The following is a 26,735-nucleotide window of genomic DNA, read 5'->3' as shown; positions in this document are numbered from 1 at the left end:
AGTTTCTCCGTAGTCTTCGCCGCTTAGGGGCAAACACTCTCAGGGTTTGTCAGTCACTCACCATTAAGGATGGGCTACTGGATGGTTAGTCACTTTCAAAGATGCTCCTGTGCTGGGTGGAGCAAATGCACTAAGACCTACTGAAGTATAGCTCTTGATGCCTGAGAGTTAGTATTTCTCTCAATATAGGGAAAGCTGTACCTCTCCCAAAGCATTTATTTATTTTTATTAATACTGTGAATTATTGGCTAAATGATCATTTCTTTCAGTTCCTCAGGACATTCAGACTCAAATTTGTGGTCCACCTCTAATAATAAACAGACCTTTGGCACCTATTATGTGCTGATTCTGTTTTTTCTTAATCTTTGTTTGCTCTCATTCAGATTTCCTCATTACCTTATTTTTTTTCCATTATAGAGTGTGTACTTTTAAAAGCCTCCCTGAATCCTTCTGGAATGAAACTCCCTTCTCCAAACAGTGGCTTGGGTTTTGCTGAAGGACCCCCATGTTTGTAAAGCACAGGTGTGATGGACTCCCACAAATAAATACTAGGGTGTTTGCTGACTTACTCTATCTAAGCTAACTTGGTGACGGGAATTTTAGTATGGTGAGACTCAAAGCCAGTACATTTCATTATATAAAAATAACACTACTGGAAGTGGCAGGTGGGGGCTAGGGGGAAATCTTTCTAGTTCCAGGTCCCTTTTCAGTTGGGAGTTCATGAGAAAATGGGTTAAGGCACTGTTTCCCCATGGAACATTCGTTTGCAGGATAGGAGCCAGTGCTACCTTAAGAAACAAGAAAAAGAAAGGAAATAAATTCTTTTTCCTAAACTCATTTGGTCCCAGAGTTGATGGAAATCCTGATGCTCTCCTTCTTCCTACTCCCCCAATCCCAAACATCACATGGAGAGAGGAATCAGTTCCTCAGTTCATTCTTAAAGTGCAGGCTTTGTGGGTTAACCACCTGGGTACCTGGCTTTTATGCAGCATAGTTAACAATTAGCACAGTCAGAACTCCTTCACAAGTCAGAGCAGATGTGGTGGCGCTGGAAGAAATATCACTCTTCTGGACTACCGCCTCTTTTTGCTAAATGTTCGCTGATATTTCTGGATCTGTGTGGGAGTGGAGCATGTCTTAGGGGAGAGGCTGCAACTGATGTGGCTCAGCACAGTGGCTCTCAGCCCACCTCTCTATCAGGTCTTTTTGATATGACCAATCCACCCAGTCATACCAATGCATACCCAGCTTCATATCAACCCTGCCCCAGAGGCCAGAAGGCTCTTTCCTGGTCAACCATATCCAGAGAGAATTAAGAAATTAAGCTTATTAGGAAGAATGTCCTACAATGAAATGAGGAGTTAGGATTAATTTTTTTTTTCTTTTAACTTTAACTTAGAAGCAAATAAAACTGTTGCCAAGATTCTGTTTGTGAATGGCCAAGTCAGGGAGATTTTAAAAACACAGTTGTGAGTCTCTCTACCTAAAAGACGAGTTTCAGAAAGGCAAAATACTGGTTATGGTTAGGCCATCTAACAGGACAAACAGACCCCACTCACCCAAGATGAATTGTAGAATTCAACATTCTTTGCCAAGTGGGAATATTTTTTAATAGTATTATGGATATTCTTACTTTTAAATTTCTCCAGAGTCAGTCCATGTGGGAGTTTATTATCTAGCATATATGTGTTCCTGTTGTGTGTCCTAGCCTTGAATCAAATCATTGTTTATGATTTGAATAGATCAGACCATGCCCTTTGGAAGCCATCACCCAGAAGGGTCCCCTTAATATTCAGAAAGGAGGGCTGTTCTTTCTGTTCCAAAAACTTAGTAATGTGGGTTATGGAACCGTTTTGACTGACCATCAACTCAAGTGTGTACCTTGAGGACTGAAGAGATAACATCCAAAGAGATTGCAATATCCCTAGTCCAAATTGCCTCACCCTGTTATCTTAAAAAACAATAATAATAATAAGCCAAAGATATAAAGCAGGCAGAAATCATTCCCTACTTCCTCTCATGTCTGCAATGGCATAGCCAGAGCCCAGAATTGTCTCCACAGGGATATTTTTTGCATCTTTCAAAATCCATTGACTGTGGTCCTTAGAAGCAGCTCCAGGGAGTGTGGGAGATGTGGGAAGGATCCCAGGATGCAGAATGCCATCTCAGTCACCCAAAGTCTGTTCTTATTCTCAATAACTCTAGCCAGTTTGTTGCTGTTCAGTTGCCAAGTCATGTCTGACTCTTTGCGACTCCATGGATTACAGCACACCAGGCTTCCCTGTCCCTCATCATCTCCTGGAGTTTGCCCAAGTTCATGTCCATGAAATTGGTGATTCAATTCAATTGATTGGCCATCCAACCATCTCATCCTCTTCCACTCTCTTCTCCTTCTGCCTTCAATCTTTTCCAGCATCAGGGTCTTTTCCAATGAGTTGGCTATTCGCATCAGGTGGCCAAAGTGTTGGAGCTCTAGCCATTAGACATATACAGATGCCAGCCTTTTGTGTATAGGACCTCCTTACCCACCACTTTAAGGATTAGGCATTGTGCCTCAGCCCTCACTGCCAGGAACAGTCTACATTTGCCAATGGATTTGAACTTGGGAAAGCACTTGTGAAGCAAGACTTGTCTGGGGAGAATCAGGAAGGATGTGTCATGGCACCACACCCAGTGAGCATGCAGGAATTGAAGCACTACACCAGTTGATACAGGTACACATTATGAATTACTAGGGGGAGAAACATGTCATGCAATCCTCTTATCCACCCATTGGTTTCCAGCACAGGGATGAGAGGCCAGGCAGAACAGCTGAACCCTAGCCACTGTGTGTGAATTAGACAAATGTTGCAACAACAGTGAGCGTCGGTAACTCATGATTCTGTGTGGCCTTTCCTTCCTTAGTGGTCATAGGGCTTTACACAAGCTTTATCTAATTAATCTTCCTTGTGCCCCATGAGGTGGCAAGGCCCATTATCCTCAATTTGGTAGATGTGAAAATAGAGATATAGAGAGATTAATTTGCCCCAAGAATTCAATGAATCAACAGCAAAACCAGAGGTGGTACCTGTTCTTCAAAGTTTCAGTCTGTTAATTCCAAGATGTACCAAAACTTAACTGAACAAAATATGTTTTTCATTATTGTCCTATGTCATATAGTTCTAGATCCATCCCTGGCCTCTTGTTTTTCATGTGACCTTGAGTGAAATTGTTTGGTTTCTCTGCGGTTATCTGTGAAATGTGGGTGTACGCTTGCCTTACCTATCCTATAGAACTGTCACAGGGTTCACATGAAATGATAGCTGTTTAATTCTGTCAAAATGTGAATCTTTTTTTTTAAACCAATATTTCACTATATATTTTCAATTATATTTTATACATAGTATTTCTGACATTTCAGGAAAACAAGTGACTTCTATATGCACTTTATTTACTAAAACCATGATGAGCTTTGAAATCAGACACTAATTTGTTTTCTTTCTAACACACACACACACACACACACACACACACACACAAATAACCCAGAGTTACATTTTAAAATGTTTAAATGAAAGGAAATTTAATAGAAGAATGAACCTTACTTAGCACCTCCTCAGTGCTAGCCACACAGTGTCTGTTCAGTAAACTTTTATTTAATAGATGATGGACGAACTCACTTTGTGGATAATAACCTGAGCAGTTGGTGTTAGAGATGTCAATGTGTACTAGCTAGATTTTTGTAGAAACCAAGAACTAAAGGGCCTGTAACAATAAATGTTATTGATTTCATTAATCAATATCAATCTATCTACTTTTATAAGACACATGAATATAATGCAATATTACCCTTTGTACTTATCCACTGAGCTTACTGTTAATATATCCATTGTTATCCTCTGAACTTACTATAATTGGGTGATAAAATTGGAAACTTTGTCTTACAAATAATAAGGATGTATATTATGTTAAAATTCTAAATCATTCTGTCTTACTTGACCCTCAGGGGTTCATCTACTCATTGATTCATTTATTAATATAATTAATAATTGCTTACAATGTGCCGAGCATTGTGCTAAGAAATATGTTAGAACTTTTCTTTCTTTCACATGGCTTATTCTTTAGTCTTTCAAAAGGGTGATTTTATTGAGCTGATGTCTCTGAAGATTCTCAGTCCTATCAGTATTTAACCCCAAGCTAAGGCCTCTGTGGCTTCCCCAGTGGCTCAGTGGTAAGACCTGCCTGCAGTGCAGGAGAAATGCAGCAGACGTGGGTTCAATCCTTGGGTCAGGAAGATCCCCTGGAGGAGATGGCAATCCACTCCAGTATTCTTGCCTGGGGTAGCCCACGGACAGAGGTGGTTGGTGGGCCAGAGTCCATAGGGTCATAAAGAGTCGGACACAATTGAAGTGACTTAGCACGCACACATACAAGGTCTTTTTGGGCCATGAAGGTAAAAAATAAAAAGCAGTTTTTCAGAAGGAGTGAAGTCAGAAAGATCTGCTGTATTTGATTTTACGTTGTGATGGGCAGGGGAACAGGATCAGGACAAGCTGATCCTCTAAGTGAAAAGTGCATGTGGGGGAGAACAAAGACAGTCCTGTAGTGTCTGACAATTTGAAATGTCAGGTTTTTTGTCGTTCATAATATTCAGTATGTCTTTTACAATGTAATTGAGAAGAAAATTTGCTCAAAAACTGGAAGAAGAAAAAGACTTAAATAAATTATTACATATTTACTTCTGAGGTTCATTTTCTTTCCCATATTTGTTTAATTCATATCAGGTTAATTGATCATTTGTAGGTAATTTTTCTAGAAATGTTTGTCCCATTCTGTGTGCTTGTCATAGTGACAGATGGTTGCTGTGGTATTTCACAAGGCGACTTATCATTTGCCTGCTTAGAAGGACTGATACTTTTTCTACAAATGTGACCCTGTATCCAAAAAGTTAAGAAAAACATAACCCCTCAAATGAATAACTCCATATTTTTAAAAGTCAGTGTTTTATTCCAAAATTTATCATTCACCTCTTCACTAGGGTAAAGAACAAATTCCTTTCACCTGAAAACACAAAAAATCACCTAGGTTGGGTTCTGACCTGCTTTGAGAAAACACAAAGAAACACAGTGGAAGTTCTCCAATTGTACCATTATTATAATATTTACAAATGTCACCAAGGCAGCCTACAGAATGCTTTCTGAGCCTAATGATGTCAAATGGAAGTAGCTTCATTACCAAAAAGGCTGTGACATTTCTTTCTCTAAAAATACAATAAGTAGAAAATAGTGCTTCTATAGATAGTGCCAGTAAGCAACAAGCTCCTAAATTTATTATGGAAGTAGGCAAAAATCCTTCTGTAGTGGTGAAAAAGAAAAAAGAATAAGAGAGGATCTTGGGAAAAATGCATTTGTGGCTGTGTCGGTGAGTAAAGAGATAGAGGGGTAGGTGAGAGAAAGGGCAGTAGCAGGAGGAGGAGAGAAAAGAAGAAATGGAAACAAGAAGGTGGTTGTGGAAAGGAAAGACAAAAGACTGAGAAATAGAAAAAAGGGAAGAGTAAGTAGATTAGTTGAGATAAGGGAAGAGGAAAAGAAGGAGTGAGGATGAGTGCAGGCAAGAAATGAACGAGGGACTTCCTGGTGGTCCAGTAATTAAGAATCTACCTTCCAATTCAGGGGATGCAAGTTTGATCCCATTCAAAAAACTAAGATCATGGCATCTGGTCCCATGGCAAATAGGTGGGGAAAAAATGGAAACAGTGACAGAGTTTATTTTCTTGGGCACCAAAATCACTGCCGATGGTGACTGCAGTCATGAAATTAAAAGACGCTTGCTCCTTAGAAGAAAAGCTATGACAAACCTAGACAGTGTATTCAAAAGCAGAGACATCACTTTGCCAACAAATGTCCGTATAGTCAAAGCTATGGAGTTTCCAGTGGCATGTATGGATGTGAGAGTTGGACCATAAAGAAGACTGAGCACTGAAAAATTGATGCTTTTGAACTGTTGTGCTAGAGAAGACTCAAGAGTCCCTTGGACTGCAAGGAGATCAAACCAGTCAATCCTAAAGGAAATCAGTCCTGAATAGTCATTGGAAGGACTGATGCTGAAGCTGAAGTTCCAATAGTTTGGCCACCTGATGCGAGGAGCCGACTCATTTGAAAAGACCCTGATGCTGGGAAAGATTGAGGACACAAGGAGAAGGAGGTGACAGAGGATGAGATGGTTGGATAGCATCATTGACTCAACAGACATAAGTTTGAGGAAACTCCAAAGATAATGAAGGACAAGGAATTCTGGCGTGCTGCAGGTCATTGGTGGCAAAGAGTCAGACACAACTGAGTGATGGAACAACAGGGAACTAGTATCCCACATGCTGCGGACAACTAATGCCACACATGACAACTAGAGAGTCCCTAACGAAGAGCTGATGTAGCCAAATAAATAAAATAAATAAATAATTTTTTTAAAAAAAGAATGAGGCAGGAGAGGGAGAAGGACATATGTAAGAAGTAATCCTCCCGAGGGTTCAGCAAACTACAGCCTATGGACCAAATCCAGTCCATTGCCTTTTCTTGTAAATTAAACTTCATTGGAATGCAAGCTGGCCCATTCTTGTGTATATTGTCTATGGCTGCTTTCATGCTACAGTGGCAGGGCTGAGTATTTGTGATGGAGCCAGTATGGCCCACAGCTTAAAATATCTACTATCTAACTCTAATGGAAAAGTTTGCAATCTAATGTTCAGTTCAGTCACTCAGTCATGTGCGACTCTGCGACCCCATGGACTGCAGCAGGCCAAGCCTCCCTGTCCATCACCAACTCCCGGAGCTTGCTCAAACTCATGTCCATCAAGTTGGTGATGCCATCTAACCATCTCATCCTCTGTCATCCTGTTCTCCTCCTGCCTTCAATCTTTCCCAGCATCAGGGTCTTTTCAAACGAGTCAGCTCTTCGCATCAGGTGGGCAAATTATTGGAGCTTCAGCTTCAGCATCAGTCCTTGTGATGAATATTCAGGATTGATTTCCTTTAGGAAGAACTGGTTGGATCTCCTTGCAGTCTAAGGGACTTGCAAGAGTCTTCTCCGACACCACAGTTAAAAAGCATCAATTCTTTGGCACTTAGCTTTCTTTATAGTCCAACTCTCACATCCATACATAACTACTGGAAAAACCATAGCTTTGACTAGATGGACTTTTGTCAGCAAAGTAATATTTCTGCTTTTAAATATGCTGTCAAGGTTGCTCATAGCTTTTCTTCCAAGGAGCAAGAGTCTTTTGATTTCATGGCTGCAGTCACCATCTGCAGTGATTTTGGAGCCCAAGAAAATAAAGCCTGTCAGTAATCTAATCTTACTGTTCTTAAACTTTAGTGTGCATCAGAATTGCCTAGAGGGCTTATTAAAATAAAAATTACTGAACCCCATGCCCAAAAAGGTTTTGGTGAAGTAAATCTGAGGTAGGATCTCAAATTTTCATTTCTAAAAAGTTTCCAGGTGATGCTGGTTCTGTTGGGCCAGGGCTTGCACTTTGACAACTACTGCTTTTCTTTTTATATAATGTCACACACCAATATTGTCCTGAATAAGGACATTTGTGCATCAAGGGAAAGGAAAACCAAACTTGATCCTCTTTCTAGATAAACATAGATGTATAGATGGATATAATAATTCTTTACAAAGTATCTTTTTTAAAATTCTTAAACTGGATCTTTTTATAATGCCTATTTCATTCTTAAAACAATGACAACTAAATTTGATTTAGTTAAAAGCTTAGTTAACTGGTAGTTTACTACTAAAAATGTTTGGTTTGCATCCATTCCCTGTAATAAGCTACATGGGATACAATAGGTGCTTAATAAATCAGTGTTACTGTTGTTGCCACAGACTCTCTTATTTTAATGAGTATATGGTTCTTATTAAAAGGTGATGGTAAAATAAATAATTCCAGCAGTTCATGTTCTGCACAACACTGTGTTAACTTAACTTGGTACACACGTCAGTCAATTCCTCTTTTCCTTGAACCCATTGTAACAGGTTAAATATCAATTATCAAAAAACTGTGAAATGTGGACTGTCTATACTTCTTGAACACAGTGGGGTCTTGTTTCTGAAGAGATTCCTTAATGAATTTTCCTATAAAACAGGCATATCTATTATTAATCACATCAAGGAATGCTGTAGGTTTAAATTCTCTCAACTTTTTCTTTAATAATTTACAAATTGTAATTAGTGCCAGAATAAGTAACACTGGATGTAACGTTCCACCTCTTCCTAGACCTTCTTCCCCTGACATCTTTTCCCTTCTTCTCCTCCATTGCTCTGTTCCTACGGCTGAACTGCCATTGTTTTCAGCACTAGGCCAGTCACACCATCTGCCTGATGAGTGCTTTAGGGGAGAGGGGTCGTCTGTAGCCCTTCTACCTGCCTTCCATTCTGACGACCGCCTGCACGTGCTTGAGATGGACTAGGAATAACCTCCTACCCCGAGTGAGCGGTTCCAGGTGGGATCTGTGTAACAGGGTGACCTGGTGAAATTCCACTGCAGAACTGTGGAGGTCTTGTATGGCAGAATGCTGTGACAGAGTGACGTGGACCGCTTACAGGCAGTTTGCTGTTCTTGAGCTTATTCAGGGAATTGTGCTACAATGAAAACACTGAAGGTTCACTCCAGTTATCACTTGTTTAATATTAGGGAAGACCCTGGTCTTTCTGCTGTCAGAACAAGAAGCTTCTGAGAAGGTAGTAATGAGTAGTCTGGTGGATTTCTTTCCAATTTCGTTTGAATTTTCAAAACTTTAATCCATACTGGTGTTATTGTGTTAGTTTTTCCTGTGACTGCTGTAACAAATTACCACAAACTTTGTGACTTAGAAAAAGCACTAACTTATTACGTTACCGTTCTAGAGTTCAGAAGTCCAAGATTTATTTAGTCTTTGTGAGGTAAAGGTGTTGGCAGGGCTGCATTCTTTCTGGAGGCTCTGTTGTTTTGGCTTCTAGAGGTTGCCCACTTTCCTTGGCTTTTGGCTCTTTACTCCATGTTCAAAATCTACAGTATTGCATCTTTCAGTCTCTCCCTTTTGTTTCCTCTTTTGTTATTTCCCGGTCAATTTTCCTACTACCTCTTCCTTTTTATTTTCAATTTTAAAAAATATATCTGTATTTAAGTTATTTAAATTTCTACTTATTATTATTTCTATTAATAATGCATGCTTAGCCTGATTGCTCTATATTTTTCTTTTTTTTTTTTTAATTCTTCTTTATGTTTATAATGAAAACATCTGTACTGCCACTCATTTTAATAGTTTCATGAGAAACTTAAGGTTTCACTTTTCAGTCTTTGGTCAGAATTATCCTCATGGTTTCTAAAGCTTTTTTGAAAATTCATTGTATCTGTAGTCCCCAAAGGGAGGAAGCCAGTGTTTTAGTACCAAACCTAATTTTTGTAATTCACAGCTTGCATATTGTCTTAACTCATGTATGCCATTATCATATTTTATAAAGCAAATGTTAAAGGTTATAAAACCTGTTAACTGCTACAATAATTGTGTCTTTAATATTAGGGAAAATCTGCATATTCATTCATATCATTATTATTCATTTTTAAATAGGAAGAAAATATTGTGTGTATAGGATAATTTTAAATTTTGAGGACATCAAAAATATTTCCTGTACCTGGAAGATTGGCTGCATTTATAATTCCTTTGATTACAAAAGAAGATATGTATATTGTAGGAAAAAATAGTTAATATATAGTCAAATGAAAGTAAACAAGGTCATGTGAAATAGACCACTAAGGAAAAAAGATTCCTCCAATTCAAAAGAAATGAGACAAATGAACTTATTTACAAAATAAAAACAAACTCACAGACTTAGAGAATGAACTTATTTTTTATTTTTATTATTAAAACTTATTTATTGTTTATTTGACCTTGCCACCCGGCATGTGGGAATCTTAGTTTCCTGACCAAGGATCAAACCCATTCCCCAGAGTCTTAACCCCATGCACAGAGTCTTAACCACTGGACCGCCAGGGAAGTCCTGCTCCAGATTTTTTAATATACTACATGTATTTATATATTTTTGAAAAAATTATGGCTATTCTGGTCATACTGTTTTCTGATCTACTCTTTTAAATTGGCATTGTATTATAAATATCTATATTATTTGACATTTTTATTGGTTGCATTGTATTTTATTATATGAATAATATAATATGGATTTATTGTTAACACTCTGGCAAACATTCTTGCAGCTAGTTCCTTAGAATAAATCCCAGGAAGAGAAACTTGTGGGGCAACAAGCGTTTTAAAGTCTTTGAATACATAGGGGACCCAAGCAGTCATAATCCAGAAGATAATTTCACAAAATAGTTGCTGCACTTCTTTCCCTTCCCAAGGAAACATCATAGTGATTTAATTACTGTTTACTTTTTTTTGACTTTCAGGTTATCTCGCACCTCGAAACCTCCCAAGTACTGGATTCTTCCCGTTCCTGCAAACCCTACTCTGTGACACAGACTCTAAATGCAAAGACACACCCTATGGGCCGCAGGACCTGCTTCGCAGGAAAGGGATTAACAGTGCACTATTTAAAGACAGGTAGGGGCATTTCCCAAGTGTATTCAGTTGCTTTGAGAGATCAAGTCTTGATTCCTTACGAAATATATGGGAAGCCATCCTAGGTTAGATATACAATTTTGTTTTCTATATCTACAAATGTGATGATCTAAATATGAAAGAACAAAGTGGTTACAAACTGGAACTACCATGTTTAAGTGGAATTAGGCATAATCCACTTTGGATAAATTACTCAGTTTTTGCTTATGCTCCCTTAAGGGATAAGAGAGGGAGGGACACATTGGGAGACGGGATCCAACATATACACACTACTATATATAAAACAGATAGCTGTAAGAACAAGGAACTCTACTCAAGACTGTAATGGCTTATATGGGAAAAGAGTCTTTGGAAAAGGTGCTTATATGTATACACATCTGTACACCTCTGCTGTATGCCTGAAACTAACACAGCATTATAAATCAACTGCAGTGGTTGTTTAGTTGTGTCTGACTCTTGTGACCCCAAGGACCATAAGCCCATTAGGCTCCTCTGTCCCTGGAATTTTCCAGGCAAGAATACTGGAGTGGGTTGCCATTTCCTTCTTCAAGGGCTCTTCTGGACCCATGGATCCAACCCAGGTCTCCTGCATCGCAGACGGATTCTTTACCAACTGAGCTACCAGAGAAGCCCCCAAAAATTAACTATAAAAAAAAAATCAACTATACTCCAATTAAAAAAAACCACTGCATAGCCCAGGCAGTCATTATTAACTTCCCTTGGAGATTCTCTGTCCCACCTCAAAGTGTCAGTGGCATTGCCCTAAGACTCGATCACAAACATCACATGTAGGACAAGGTCAGGGATATTATCTTCTATGTGGTACTTCTGTATATAACAGAAACCAGGAAATGCAAATAAAGGGATCTAGAAATCAAAGTAATAAAGTTGGAAGTATACTTAATTGAAGAACAACCTTTAAATGAGGTTAATGTGTCTTATTTTATGGTATGAGAAGAAGCTGAAGAATAAAGATAGGGACTCTAGACCATTTGCAACCTCAGTTTTCCATCCTGAGATTTTAAATCTAAAGAGTCAAGAGCCTAGCCATTTGTAGAACTAATAACATTGTAATCTGAATCAACCATGAGATTATTTTGGTAGAGATTCTTTTGTGTGTTTCTTATGAAAAGATTATATTTATCTGTAATCAGAGATACTTGGTCCCTCAAATTTTAATTTAAATTCATTGGCATGTAGCATCATTTCTCCTTTAATATTATCATGATTTTTATCATCAGCTAGTATGGGTACTACTTTGAGGGAGTAAGTAACTACAAGCTATTTAACATAAAATATCAACACGTCAAGAATTATTTTGGGAAATGAGATACAACGTAATTGTTGGGTTGCTGATTCACACCAGTTTTTATTGTGTCAATAAGTTATTTACTCTTTATGCATAAAGCGCTCTGATGTTCACTGATTTATTTATCAATATATTCAAGAAATAATGGCTGAGAAATTTCTGTGTGCCAGGCACCATTCTAGGCACTGTAATACAGAGGTGAACCAAACAAATTCTCTACCCTTTTGTTACTTGTATTCTAATGGAAAAGCAAAAAAGCAGTCAAATGAATAAATAGCATAGTCACTGATAATAGTAAATGCTCTGGCAAGAAAATAGGGCAAATTAAGAGGTAGAAACTGAAAGGTGAGAATTAAATAGCAAAATAGGATAGCAAAAGAAGGGCCTCTGTTGGAAGGTGACATCTGAGTGGAGACCAACAGGGACCAGGAGAAGCCAGCCCTAGCATATGAACATCTAGAAGACAAAGTCCCAGGCAAAGAAGCAGTCAGTGATCCTGAAACAGGGACACACTTGATCATTTAGAGGAACAGAAAGTTGCCTAATATGATATGAATAGAACATAGTGCAGGATGATGAAAGGGGCAGGGGATTTGTTGAAAAAAATGAAAAACCCCAGGGAAAGAGCATGAATAATCAAACAGGTGAGGAAACAGAAGAAATTTTCCTTCTGTTTTTAGTATAATGAGAAGCCATTGGAAATTTTTAAACAGGGAAATGACATTACATATTGTCTATGAGACTAATGTTCTAAGCATATACAAGCATTACCTCAACTAGCAACTAGATGTGTATCTCTGCAAGGAGACCAAAAGATGACTAGAGCTTATTGTCCCCCTGGGTACTCAATGTAGAGATAAACTGAATGAATACTTTATTCATTCAACTAGTTCACAGTCTCTGTGTCCCTGTGTGAGTGACGAGTTAGGCATGATTTATGCCTGTGTTCTAGCAGGAAAAAAGTGAAAGGGAAAGTGTTAGTTGCTCAGTCGTGTCTGACTCTTTGCAACCCCATGGACTATAGCCCATCAGGCCCCTCTGTTAATGGGATTCTCCAGGCAAGAATACTGGAGTGGGACGCCATTCCCTTCTTTCTGACCCAGGGATCCAACACAGGTCTCCTGCATTGTAGGTGGATTCTTTACCATCTGGGCTAGCAGGAGAAGGTAAATGTTAAATGAGTGATAATAGGAGATAGTGCAAAAAAAGAATGCCAGGAGGAAATTGGAGCAAGACATCCTCCATATTTAAAGTAGAAAGAGAGCTTTCAGCTGATGTAATCAGGTAAACCTCCATGGTTGAAGTTGTGCTTGAGATGGACATTTCGTGAACCAAGTGTTAGAGAAGATATGAGGAAAATTAATGTCTATTATTTACAAACTGGATCCACTTGGCGCTCTCTTCTTTGTATTTTTTTTTCTCATGAAGAACTAAGTAACAACAAGGAGAATAGTTATCAATATTTAAGAAGTCTATCTATACACATTACTACCCCCAAAAAGTATTTTTCTGTATATTTCAATGTATATGGGTCCTCAGTAATGTAATAGAGGACCAAATTCATGGAGCCCCCTGAGATGAGCCATTGAGTTGACTTTAGAGCTAAGATTAAAGTCCAAGTTTATTTTTTACCCTCTGTTGGTTATTCTCTAGATAGCTGATCAGATCTCTTTTTTTCACTTTTATTCTAATCTCCAGGTATTATATTGAGTTCAAGCTGTGTATTGCTGTATGTTCAGTATTTTCTCTAAACTACCAAGTAATTGGAGCTTAATTTGGAAATTACATGCACTAATAAAATTGCATTAATGATATCTCCCACCATGCTATTAATTTTTATGTATTATATAGCCATGTAGTGAGACTGGGACATGGTTACTAGGTAAGCCGTTCCACACTGGGTAAGTCATTTCATTAAATTGCTTCCCTTTGGTGAAGAGAGATTCACTAGCATAGCCACATTAAGAAACAAAACAGTCTTCCTTTTCTGTTTTGTAAGTGAGGGGGAAGAAATGCTATCTTTGGCCTTATCACAGGAGGCCCACCATGTTTATTTTAATAGAATGCTCTTCTGAAGACATGATCACACCGAGGTCACTACTTGCTGGCCAGTTGCCAGGTGTTTTGATGCGTTTTTGCATTAGCACCAGTCTTCTGTTATTAAATTCATTTCTTTAAGCATTAGCCTCAGGATGAGGTGGTTTTAAAAAAATTCAATCATCAACTCAGCATCAACTGTAACGAGCTGTCTGAAAGAAGAAATGATTACATGTATTGTTTTCTTGCTCTTTTGCACAAGGGATGAGCCAGCATCATGGGACTTACCTTCATGGTCCCTCGTCCCTGCACGGCCTCTAAGAATACATCAGAGCGGCGGGAGCTCTTGGCTGCACTGTTGCTCACTCAGCTGGCAAATGGCAAAGATCATCTTGCAGAGCTCACAGGGTCATTATATGGAGAAACAATTCAGCCTTCCCGCAGCTCCTGCTGGGGAATTGCCTCTATGGATTTACTCCTTGTTTCTGTCGTGTCGACACTCATCCATGACCCATGGTGTCCAAATTCATACCTTTGCTTGGATTATTGAATGGCTCCTATAGAACCTGAAACACAGCTAATCTGATTCTATTCAGAGGCATTTTTTTTTTAAGTACCAAGGCTTTTGTTTAGTAGTGAAAAATATGGATGTGTTTAGAAACTAAAGATGTTATTGGGAATCTAGGGTAACTGGAAGTAGAACAGGTATGCATCCTCCTCTGACTATAAACATGAAGTAAGATGTATTAGGTCTCATAACTGTATTAATTTCAGAGTAATGTATAACCATCTAGTAATCATTTTAGTGAGTATTTGTATAAAAATAAAGGTGAAAAACATCATTTATCAAAAACAAAGTGGAAGAAGTCTTTAACTGCCATGCAAGCAAAATTGTTAATTCGTTGACTTAGAGTGTATTGAACATGTACCATGTGCTGGAGACTATTCAAGTTACTGTGGATACAGAGATGACTAAGGCACATTCCCATAAAAACTTAAAATCTGGTGGGAGAAAGACAAAAACTACTAAACAGGTAAATTAATCTGTCACATTGTAAATGTGATGACTATTTGTTTACTTCTCATGGTGCCTACAACATTAGACAGAAAAAAAACAACAGATGGTGAATAGTTATATAGGCACTCTGAGACATTGTTTCTGTCTGAAGAATATACCTGACTTTTGGATATTTTATTGGAGTGGAGAGAGGGTTGGGTGGGGAGATGTCAGAAGAGTTCTCCAGAGACCTGTATGGGTGAGATCATGAAGGTCAGATAGGGTGGCAGTTACCGGACTAGAGGAAGGTGTATTTGAGACAGAAAAAGAAGGGCTTTCCTGGTGGCTCAGTGGTAAAAAAAAAAAAAAAATCTGCTTGCCAATTCAGGAGATGTGGGATTCAATCCCTGGGCTGAAAAGATCTCTTGGAGAAGTAAATGGCAACCCACTCCAGTGTCCTTGCCTGGAAAATCCCATGGACAGAGGACCCTGGCGGGCTATAGTCCAGGGGGGTGCAAAAGAGCTGGACACTACTTAGTGACTAAACAACAACAACAACATCGAAAAAGAATCTCAGAACCTAAGAAAGAAATGAATGGTAGGAATAGGCAGACAGCTTTGCTACTGACTGTGACGGCAGAATTACAAATTCCTTTGCAATGTTACCAGATTAATCTCCCTGTGTCAGGGCTAGGTAGAACATAATATGTACAGGGTCATCTGAAAGCTCCTGCAATGTTGTCTCCTCCCCCTTATTCTGCGTGCTTCTGATGTGCATCTGCCCCCAAGACCTTTCCTCATCTGCCCCATCACGGTGCCTCTGAAAACTTTTAGAAATGTATTAGCTCAGATATAACATCTCCAAAGTCCCTCCAAAGAATATAAAAAGCCCTAGGACAGTGCAACATATTAAGGCATTTCTAAATCTTAACACCTTGACTGGTTGTTGATTGGCAAGTGAGCCACCTAGAAGAGAGGTGCATGTTGAACATGGGAATGCAGGGATTATATCTGAATCCTGGAAGACCCTGAAGGAATGAACTTGAGGATGAAATTCAAGAAATTATGAAAAAGTTAAAATTTTCCTGTGAATGACTTCTGCTTGGTGGTAGTCAGGAAGTACGACTGTATAACCAAGGAGGCCTCAATGCCATTATAACATTCTTATTTGTCCCTAAAGTTAGTAATGCCTGTCATCTGAAGCTTGAGTCAGAGCTGGGCCTGGAGCATATTTCACACCTTCTTTCCAGGTGTCACTGCATTACCTGTATAATTATATTTCATGGGGAAAATGAAAAATAGAATAAGTTTAACTAATCCTTAGAGACAAAAAAAAAAATGTCAGAATTTTCTTTTTAGGATTTGCCATATGTGTCTTTCCTAGAAGCAATTCCTTTCAAAGACAGAATTACCATGGTGCACATGGATGCCACCCACACAGGTAGTCTTTCCCACTCACAGGAAATACAAAGACATTCGGTATAAGTGCATAAATCCTACCGCTATGGTGATATCTATAAATGTGACATTTCCCAAATGGAACTGTTGGTAGACATGTCTGAGAAGAAGAAAAACTACTCAGCCTAGTTTCCCCCCCAGTATCTTAAATTTAACATTTTGAATCCAAGATGTTCCCTTATTAAGTCCCTTTTGAAGTAAAGCACTGTAAATGTGGTAGAGCCAGAATCCACTTCTTCAGCATCTGAGAGGCAATGCTCTTGACCATCTCCGTGGTACCGGACGTGTGAACTGGGTCTGGTAAAAGTCAAAATGATGCCATGGGCCACTTGAAGATCTGACTCAGCCTTTCTTGCCTCACCCAGAAGATTGAATTTTCTGTATCTAGATGAGCTTACATGCTGGATTCAAGAGGCTCCGAAAGTTTTGCATAATGCCTTAATATACCTCCCAGAGGTATCTAGTATGAGAAAGATTCTCTCAGACTTCCTTATACCTATTCCAAATTCCTGAATAGGATTTTTAAATCTCCTGAGTTGGTCCTAGGGAGTTGGTGGGGAGTGAGTTGTCATTGAATAAGTCCACTTCTCCATCACAGCCTAGTACAGTATTGCTACTTGGGGCCAGATAATTCTTTGTTGTTGTGCTGTGCATTGTAGATCGTTTAGTAGCATCCCTGGTCTCTACCCTTATCCCTGGCCTCTAGACACAAGTAGCATCACTCCTATCCAGTGTAACAGCCAACATGTCTCCAGATATTGTCAAATGTTCCCTGGGAGCAGGGGAGGGGCCAGAAATTGCCCCCAGTTGGAAACCACTAGTGTAGTGAAAGGATGAACAAAAAGATTTTAAGGTAGCAAGAGCCATGAATTAGGTAATGATTCTAGGATCTTGCTCTATACAAAATGCAAATGATAACTCTAATTTAGCACCCCCAGTCATGTGTGGTCATCATCCCTGGCCATATCCTTCCTTAGCTATTACCATTAACATAGTATAGTCCCTGTTTGTTTGTTTGTTTGTCTTGCCCCCATATGCCCTGGGAATTTAATGAATGTTTGTGAGTTTATGAATAAGTGTGGTGGATACAGTGTAAGGTTAATTATGTTTATGCATGTGTTGCCTTCTTTGGGTGCTTCCTTTCCCAAGGGTCTTTGCACAGCCAGGTGTGAAACAGGGAGGCAGACCAGGCTATTTTAAAAAGTTGCTTTTTTCAGGCAAGAATATATAGTGAGACAAAGACAGCCTCTTCAATAAATGGTGCTGGGAAAACTGGAAACTATAAGCAAGGTGAAAAGACAGCCCTCAGAATGGGAGAAAATAATAGCAAATGGAACAACTGACAAAGGATTAATTTCCAAAATATACAAGCAGCTCATACAACTCAATGCCAGAAAAAGAAACAACACAATCAAAAAGTGGGGAAAAGACCTAAACAGACATTTCTCCAAAGAAGACACACAGATGTCTAACAAACACATGAGAAGATGGTCAACATCTCTCATTATTAGAGAAATGCAAATCAAAACTACAGTGAGATATCACCTCACACCAGTCAGAACGGCCATCATCAAAAACTCTACAAACAATAAATGCTGGAGAGGGTGTGGAGAAAAGGGAACACTCTTACACTGTTGGTGGGAGTGCAAATTGATACAGCCACTTTGGAAGATGGTATAGAGATTCCTTAAAAAACTAGGAATAAAACCACCATATGACCCAGCAATCCCACTCCTAGGCATATACCCTGAGGAAACCAAAATTGAAAAAACTCATGTATCCCATTGTTCATCACAACACTATTTACAATAGCTAGAACATGAAAGCAACCTAGATGTCCATCAACAGATGAATGGATTAAGAAGTTGTGGTACATATACACAATGGAATATTACTCAGCCATAAAAAGGAACACATTTGAGTGAGTTCTAATGAGGTGGATGAACCTAGAACCTATTTATTATACAGAATGAAGTGGGTCAGAAAGAGAAAGATAAATATCATATTCTAACACACATATATGGAATCTAGAAAAATGGTACTGAAGGATTTATTTACAGGGCAGCAATGGAGAAACAGAGGATGAGATGGTTGGATGGCATAACTGACTCAATGGACATGAGGTTGAGTAAGCTCTGGGAGTTGGTGATGGACAGGGAAGCCTGGCATTCTTCAGTCCATGGGGTTGCAAAGAGTCAGACATGACTGAGTGACTGAACTAATGGAAAACAGACATAGAGAATAGACTTATGGACATGGGGAGACGGGAGGAGAGGGTGAGATGTGTGGAAAGAGTAACATAGAAATTTACATTACCAAATGTAATAACCAACAGATAACCAACAGAAAGTTGCTTTATGGCTCAGGGAACTCTGTATCGACCTAGGGGAGTGGGATGGGGAGGGAGATAGGAGGGAAGTTCAAAAGGGAGAGGATATATGTGTACCTATGGCTGATTCATGTTGAGGTTTGACAGAAAACAGCAAAATTCTGTAAAGCAATTATCTGTCAATAAAAACAATAAATTAAAATTAAAAAGAACAAAAAATAAATAAAAATGCTGCTTCCTTAGCTATCTGTTCTTCCAAATGATATTCTTCATTATTCAGTCTTTGTCATGAGCCATCTGCCAACAGAGTGCACTGTAGATAGACTCATCCTAAGAATTTTACAGCCAAAGAGAAAATGGATCATTCCTTCAAATGGTGAATTCCTCTTATGAGTAAGCTGATAAAGAAGTTAAATTTACAGATGAAGAAAGGGTTATAAACCTCTGGGTTAGGCCCTTTGCCTCTTCCCACCTCACCAGCCAATGTGTGCAGGCCCCAGTTTATGAAGAAGAGTGCATCCATTTGGTGTCCAGAGATCCTGAAGCTTCTAGTATTCTAGAAGGATCTTGTGAGGACCATAGATACATAAGTGTGGGGCTTCAGCTGCGTACTGATGGTGAAGGTTGTGTCTTTGTACCATCTTTGTGGGCACTTTGACAGTTAATGTTGGTGAGTATCTATGATGACAGGACCCCAATAGGACCTCAATAAACACACCTCACACAATATTCATGACAGCTTTGCAAGGTGGGTGTATCCTTCCTAATTTATAGATGAGGCTGCAATTTTTTAGGAAGAGGCAGAAATGGAATTTGAAAGATACCCACTAACTCCAAAGTTCTACACCCTGGCAATACCGTCTATTTTTATTTAATCAGCTATTCAGTTTTATGGTTCAGTACCGTATTAGATGTTTCAAATAAAAAGATCGTCATAGTGCCTACTTCCAAAGATGTCACAGCCTAAAATGGAAAAGTGATAGGAACAGGTACACAAGCAAACATAGTACACTTAAAATTGATATAAACTAAGTATGTACAAAGGGCTTAAATTGTGTGAAATAATGGAAATCCATTCGTTGTCTCAGAAGCATAGAGTTCTCTGTCTATAAGCATGGTCAGAGATTACCCTGAACTCAGTAAGACTGGCTACCTTCCTGTCCTCCCTTAGCAATTTAATAGGGAGCTAAAAGAACCAATTACCTTTCCTGGAGGAGATAAACTGAATTTCACCTAATAGCCTTAATTCGTCTTTTTACCCGCAATGCTTGCTGTTGCACATTTACTTTGTGGTCTCCGTTTTGAGTTTACAGATAGTAGTTGTGCAGTGACAGAGTACCCATGCCATCACACTACATACTGTAAATACAAAATAAACCGGGGAAATTTTCAGGATGATGAACTGCAACGCACGTATGATAGCCCATGCTGTCTCCCTGGCAAACAGCCACACCAGGACCACCTAAGAGGAGGCGAAACACCTCCCCACTCCTGTAACATGGGATGCATGGACCACCAGGTAACTGTGGCCACTTCCTGGTCAAGGCAGGTCCCGTTAGAAAAGAAGCCTCCAGAATTTTCCTTGTCCAGTGGAGCCATTTTCTGTTGAGTAAGTTCAGAACTGCTGAGCCAGTAGCTTGCTGGGAAAGGTATGAGCTTGTCTTTGGTGTCGAAAGAATATTTGAAGGAGTAGTTTTAGGGCTTTTACGTGAATGTGGGGAAATGGGCAAGATGTCCTCTGTGGAGCAAATGGAGCTTTTGCTTCTCCAATCTCATACTTCCTTAGTTTCTTATCACCTCCCCCACTCCCATTTATTACTGTCTTTTCTCTTGCTCTTTCTTTGCTCTTTTTGATCTTTGTTGCTTTCCCTTTGGTTTTTGTTGCTGTCCCTGTTCCTTAAAATTTTTATGAAGGTAGCTTTCCCTTTATTTTCACAATGTGTTGATATTCAGTAGTACTCCTTACAGTATTTCAAGCTGAACTAAAAAAGTGTCAAGAAAAAGAAAAGTGAAACTGACTTTCTCAAACTGTCTAAAACTTTCCGTTTGAGAGAAGGGAAAAGGTCCAGGTCAGTTCTTATTTTTATCTGAACAGTTTTCCCATCCAAATATAAGAAGATTTAGAGGAATATAGTCATGGTCATGAATAATTCAAATATACATTAAGAATGCAGAACTTTGGGAGCAACCAGTACATTTTATAGAGGATACTGGAAGAACACTAGGGAATAAAGACAAATATCACCTTTTCTTATCATTTTTATTAAAAGGACACACTGGGGAAAAAAAGAGATTTTTTTTTTCCAATTATAAATCATAAAGTACCCTGGAACCAGGATTCGGATATTGTTTCTAAAAAGGAAGTCAAATCAAACCACAGTAGCAAGCAGAACTTCTTGCTTTTCTGCTCTTGTCTTTTTATATCTGTTCTTATGTACCTTCAGTAAGCTTTTTATAAACAATCAGACAAAATTCACATTATTCACTCCAGACATCTGGACTTATTTTATTCTTGAAATAGATACATTTATTTCAGAAACTTACTTTAGGTATATCAAGTTTTCAATAAAATGTGATTATTTCTATTTTAAAAATAATAAACAGGAAGTTGTTTTAAAAAAGAAGAAGAAGATGGCTGAATTGTGGGATGGTCCAATAGTGTTTTCTGCCAAAAGGTGGTGTAATCATGTTGTACAGAGATTCCTGGCATCATATGCTATCTTTACAGCCTTGATACATTCAGTGAAATTAAAACACTGCATACATCATTCTTTCTTTGACATCTGGTGCCACCTGCCATAACACCAACCATAGTACCTAGCTCAGACTAGATAGTCCATAGATGTGTGTTCTGCCCCTTCTTCTTTGAATCTTTCTTGAAAGTATTCATCTTTGATAATCCTCAAAATGCCATCTTTAATTTAACATAGAAAACTTGTTTTCCTTTAAAGGTTGACAAATAAGCAGACCTTTACTTCAGTACCCAAAGCAGCTTTTGACTCCCATCTGTTTGGGATCCACCATCTTTTTAAAAGAAAATATATATATATCATAAAGATTTTCAGTGTTTAGCTCTATGTCCTTTTTTTCTGTAAGAATATAGTAAAAAAAAGAAAAAGATTTCAACCTTATCTAGGCCATTTTCTCTGGAGAAAAATTTACTTTGTAGGATGCCTTATATATTCATTGATATATGGTGTGGTAAGTTTTGTCATAAAATCCTAGAAAGTAGATTAAAAATTTGAAAGTCCTAGGAGAGCCCTGGAATCTGCCACGTAATACATTGCTGTAACTAACTGAAATTAATGTGAGTGATACAGAGTTCTTGCTTTTTCTTCTCTAGTGAAATTCTGAGAAAGTCATCCAACCTGGAGAAGGACAGCAATTTATCACTCCACAGTACTGAAGTTCCACCAAAAAGGCACGCATCACTGGGTAAGCTATCCTCTTCTGTCCAGTTTAGAACAGGCCTTTTGGAACAGCCAGAAAAGGTCTCATCTTTAAAAGTTGTGCTTTTAACAATTCAAGCAAAGATGGAGTGCCTAGCCTATCCTGAGAGATCTAAACACTCCTTACAGTTGCCTGAGTGTGGTGGTGCAATTATGCAAAGGTCTTGAGAATAATTGGAAATTAAGTTATTACTGTGATACTCTTCAGGAGCAAAAGCCTAAATGGTACTAATGTAATGTTGAGAATTACACACTTTCCCACAGTTGACCAGGAACTCTTCCATTGTCTACAGTTAAATGACACTGGGATGGCTAGAATGCCCAGCAATAAAACATATTGAATGGAGTCTCAGAGATTTGTCTGAGCTTTACGTTTTATTTGTGAGGAATATGAGGCCCAGCAAGGTTAAGCACCCTCCCTGTTGCAGTCATCCAGCTGAGCTGGTACTAGAGCAACTGTCAGGTGGGACTTGCCAGCTAATAGTCTTCTTCCCCCGACTCCACCTCTCAGGGTCACCGTTATTCATCATGCCTGTGTACTTCCTTCATTCACAGCCAAGCCAGTGGCCCTCAGATGTTAGTGTGCAGAATACCCACATGCTGAGCTTCCTGAACCTTCTGCTCAGGTGCTTCTGCTACAGATGTTCCTGAGATACAGTCATTAGAAGCCACACGTTGAGAATAAACTCTCAAGACAGCAGGACTGTTTCATATTCATTAGCAAATATTCATTGGGTGCCTGCTATCGTGCAGGTACTGTCCAAGCTATTGGAGATATATTAGTGAACAAAACAGAGATTCTTCTATGTCAGACTATGATTGGTGCTCTGGGGGAAAAAAAAGAGCCTTTAAAAATGCCATGTAATGTTTAAGATTCTATGACACTAACATTCCAATCTAAGTTGATGAGCCACATGAAAAAAAAATCCTTTGTTATTGTAGTAGGAATATGTTTGTGAGTGGTTTTGAGAAGTTAACATGCTGTGGTGAGGGATCTCTGGGTGTCTGACCGAGTAGGCTAAAGAACAGAAGAATAAGATCATACTGTTGTGGTCCAGTTAGCTTTGCTTTGTGCAGTAGCCATGGATTATATTTCTGGCCACTCATCTCACAAATGTATTGCTTTGGTCTAGAGGAATGTAAATTCTTCAGCCCCATGAGCATTTTAACAAAGTCTAGGCCCTGCTGATGTTGGTCACTGTATCTTTGAGTATTAAGATTCTTTGGTGTGAGGATAATAAAGTATTTCTGTCCAAAATTTATAAAAGTCAATACACTGGCTAATGAATCTCCATGCTATAGATCTGAACATACTTTTCCAGCTAATGCTCCTAACCCAGAACACTGTGCCACATTATAAATGGTATTGGATGAGACCACTTTGGGAATTACTTAATTCAAGTATACTGTATTCTGGACTAATTGCTTCCTCCCATTTATTTGATCTGAAATATCATTCAAAAACCACTTTGGGGAGGAGAGAATTTATGATCTTAAGCAGATTTTAGCCTCCCAATTGAATAATTAAAAAAAAAACCCATTATCACCAGATGTGCATTGCACATTGGCAAATTCTTCAACCAGATGTTGGGTGTGATGGATTGTGGGGCTAGTGGAGGCACCTCAGATCCTTTAGGCTTGCACTGAAATGATTCCGTTTATTAGGCAATAATATTGGTGATAAAGTTTAATGATATAAACTGGAATGAAAGCAAATGACATCTAGAATTATTGGAAAGAACCCAAGAGGAGACCAAAGCCATCAGTTTTATGTGAAAGGAAAAACTGATGGAATTCAGCATTTTGTCAGTAGGAAACTTTCATGGAAGGTGCATATTTGAACACATTTCTTGTTGTGGAGTATATGAAAGCATAAGTGATATTTATGGATTCTTGTGAGATAGAGAGAGAAGGAGAGAGAGTTATGTGTTTATTTTGCTAATCTTTTCTTTCTTTTTACAACAGCCACAATATTTCCTAGTCCAAGTGCTGATTTGGAAAGTACTGGAACAGATACTTTTAATGGTAGTCAAGTGCTTGCCCGGATTCTTAGTTTGGAAAAGGTAATTTCAATCAGCTTTATATTGGGCTCATAATAAAAAGCAGGTAAACAAACACCTCTTAGATTAATAGAGGATAGGAAGAGTACTCCCATTTGGAGTAATATCTCAGAGAGATTCTTTTCTTAGGAGCTCTTTGATAAAAAGCTTAATTTAGAGACATTCTAAATTCCTTAAAGTCTTGGATATTTATTTACTTCCCTGTTAAGTCCCCTAATTGAACTTAAGATTTTCATTTGGTAAAAAAAAATAGGGTGGCATTATGTGTGATCTTTTAATTTTCTGAAGCAGGGAAGAAAAAATGCTGTATGAAAGCAAATGAAGCTATAGCAGCCATCAGACTTGCTGCCTCATCCATACTAATAATGCTTTTGGAAAAATTGGAGCTATAAAAAGTATCTCCCCAAAGTAATAAAATCCCTTTCCTTAGCATGGCTTAAAGAGCTTACCTATGGATTTCTGTCTGGTTTACTCATCTTCCTCTCTAAGATTCCAGATTGCAAAATGATAAACATCATTTTCAGAGGTGTATACTGGCAACCTATGAGCTACATGTGTATGTGTGCACATATATGAGGATTGTAAGAAATCGAATTTGAATGTCTTTAGGCTGAAGAGGTACCCTTCTGTTAACTGAAATCCCCACTTTTCCTTATGGTGTTTCATCCAACCAGATTCATACATTTAAGTTACTTGGCTGGCCCATGGGCATTTGAGTCCTGCTTTGCATGCTCTTCAGAAATTAAGAGGAGATCACTTTCAACATTTTGCCATAGAGGGACTGTTTCTCTCTCAGTCTCTGTCTCTGTCTCTGTCTCTGTCTCTCTCTCACACACACACACACACACTCACACAAGAATTTTAATAATACAGCCACATCTTATCTAGTAGACATTTCTTCCATCTGAAACATGGAGACATAACTCTGATCTTTATTCATGTTATTCATATTCCGGTGACCTTAACCCCTGCTACTTAATATGTGTCTATTAGTTCCCCTTGAATTGACATTATGTATAACTGAGGCACCTTAATAAACTTGTTTATGTCAGCAAACCAAAGAACAATTCAAAATGTATGGAAAAGGCACCAAATCAAGGCAGTTCTGCCAGCGCTGGTTGGTATATAAGACTGAAACTTCACAGTCAGTTCAGTCTAGATTTTGAAATCCTGGTTTATATAATAGTTGAGGTACCTAAATCACCCTGTGTAACTGAGGAAACCGCACCACGTGCCCACTTAATTCCAGTATAAAGCCTCCACAAATCACATCAGGCTGTAAACTAGGAAAAGTTATTTTATTCCATTCCATTTCTTCCATATTCTAATAATTTTAGTTTACTTATAATTTTATTTCATTCCAATTCTTCTATATTCTAATACTAGAAGCAAACAGACTTGTATTATATCAGTTAAATTCTTTAATAGCTAAAATAGCAATGCTATTCTCAAAAACAAAACAAAACAAAACAAAACACTGTATTGTATTGAAATTCCCAGGTTCTCTTTCTCAGATGGAATAAAATTTCAGAATTATGTGAGGCAGCACAGAGTCATATATCCAGTGGAGATAAGTAAAAAATGAATTTTCTATGTGTAGATACATATTTTCAGAGTAGTTGGAGCAGAGAAAGGATATAAAAATTAGAATGACATATTGATGCCTGTGTCAGCAATCTCTCTGATTCCTCTTTCTTTCTGTTTACTGCTTTCTGCAACCCTTGCAAGAATAAGTAGAGAAATCATTTTGGAGTGAATTTATATGTAATGTTAGGAAAGAGATATAGATGAATGACTAGAAGACCTGGCACTTAGAGTATATCCTAGAATAAATGGATCCTGTCTTATTTCATTATATTTAGAAGTTGAATCACTGGAAGGTATAGTGTAGATTTTGTGATATAAAAGGTGAAGGATGAAGGTAGTTAGCCTTCACCTGACAGGTTGTAAGAATTAATTATTAGGAAGGGTGCATTAAATATTGCAACTCACTGTAATTGGCTCTACAAATATCTAAACAACTTAATAATGCTGAATGTGATAAATATTATAGCTGAAAATTGCGTTACATCTGTGACTGGTCTGTACTCTGAAATATATGGGGGACTTCCATTATAAAAATGTTTTCTGATTATTGCCTTTGGTAATTGTATGCTTTTATGTATCTTCATACATGTGTTTTTCTTTTTTCTTTAATGCATAACTCCTAAATGAAATTATTGCTTTTCCAATGAAACATAATCCATGTTTTTCTACTTCTTCTAAATAAACACTGTTGATCTTGAGACTAGACTCTGAAGCTCATCCTCTTTGGAAGTCTTCCAAAAATCCTGGCCAGTTTCCCATGAGGTGTCACAAATTGTTAGGACCCCTAAATCTCTGCTGCTAAATGCCCAGGAAAAACTAAGATTTTTTAAGCCTGAAGATTTTTGTCAGAGAAGATCTAGTACATTAGGTTGTCTAGTCAGATACAAGAAATGAGTTCAGTTAAAAAAGATCAT

The 26,735-nt window shown here is 38.3% G+C and overlaps 1 protein-coding gene across 1 annotated transcript in view; it reads left to right on the top strand.

Annotated features, from left to right (window-relative positions):
• Positions 1-26,735, top strand: part of ABCA12 (ATP binding cassette subfamily A member 12) — a 188,299-nt gene that overhangs the window by 49,546 nt on the left and 112,018 nt on the right. Inside the window, exons 3-5 of the mRNA XM_070458427.1 lie at positions 10,424-10,577; positions 22,069-22,160; positions 24,140-24,237. Of these exons, the coding sequence (XP_070314528.1) occupies positions 10,424-10,577; positions 22,069-22,160; positions 24,140-24,237 (344 nt within the window). The remainder of the gene's footprint in view (positions 1-10,423; positions 10,578-22,068; positions 22,161-24,139; positions 24,238-26,735) is intronic.

The sequence above is a fragment of the Odocoileus virginianus genome, chromosome 30 (assembly GCF_023699985.2).
Source record: "Odocoileus virginianus isolate 20LAN1187 ecotype Illinois chromosome 30, Ovbor_1.2, whole genome shotgun sequence".
NCBI classification, from domain to species: domain Eukaryota; kingdom Metazoa; phylum Chordata; class Mammalia; order Artiodactyla; family Cervidae; genus Odocoileus; species Odocoileus virginianus.
This window is presented reverse-complemented; position numbering and strand designations above follow the sequence as displayed.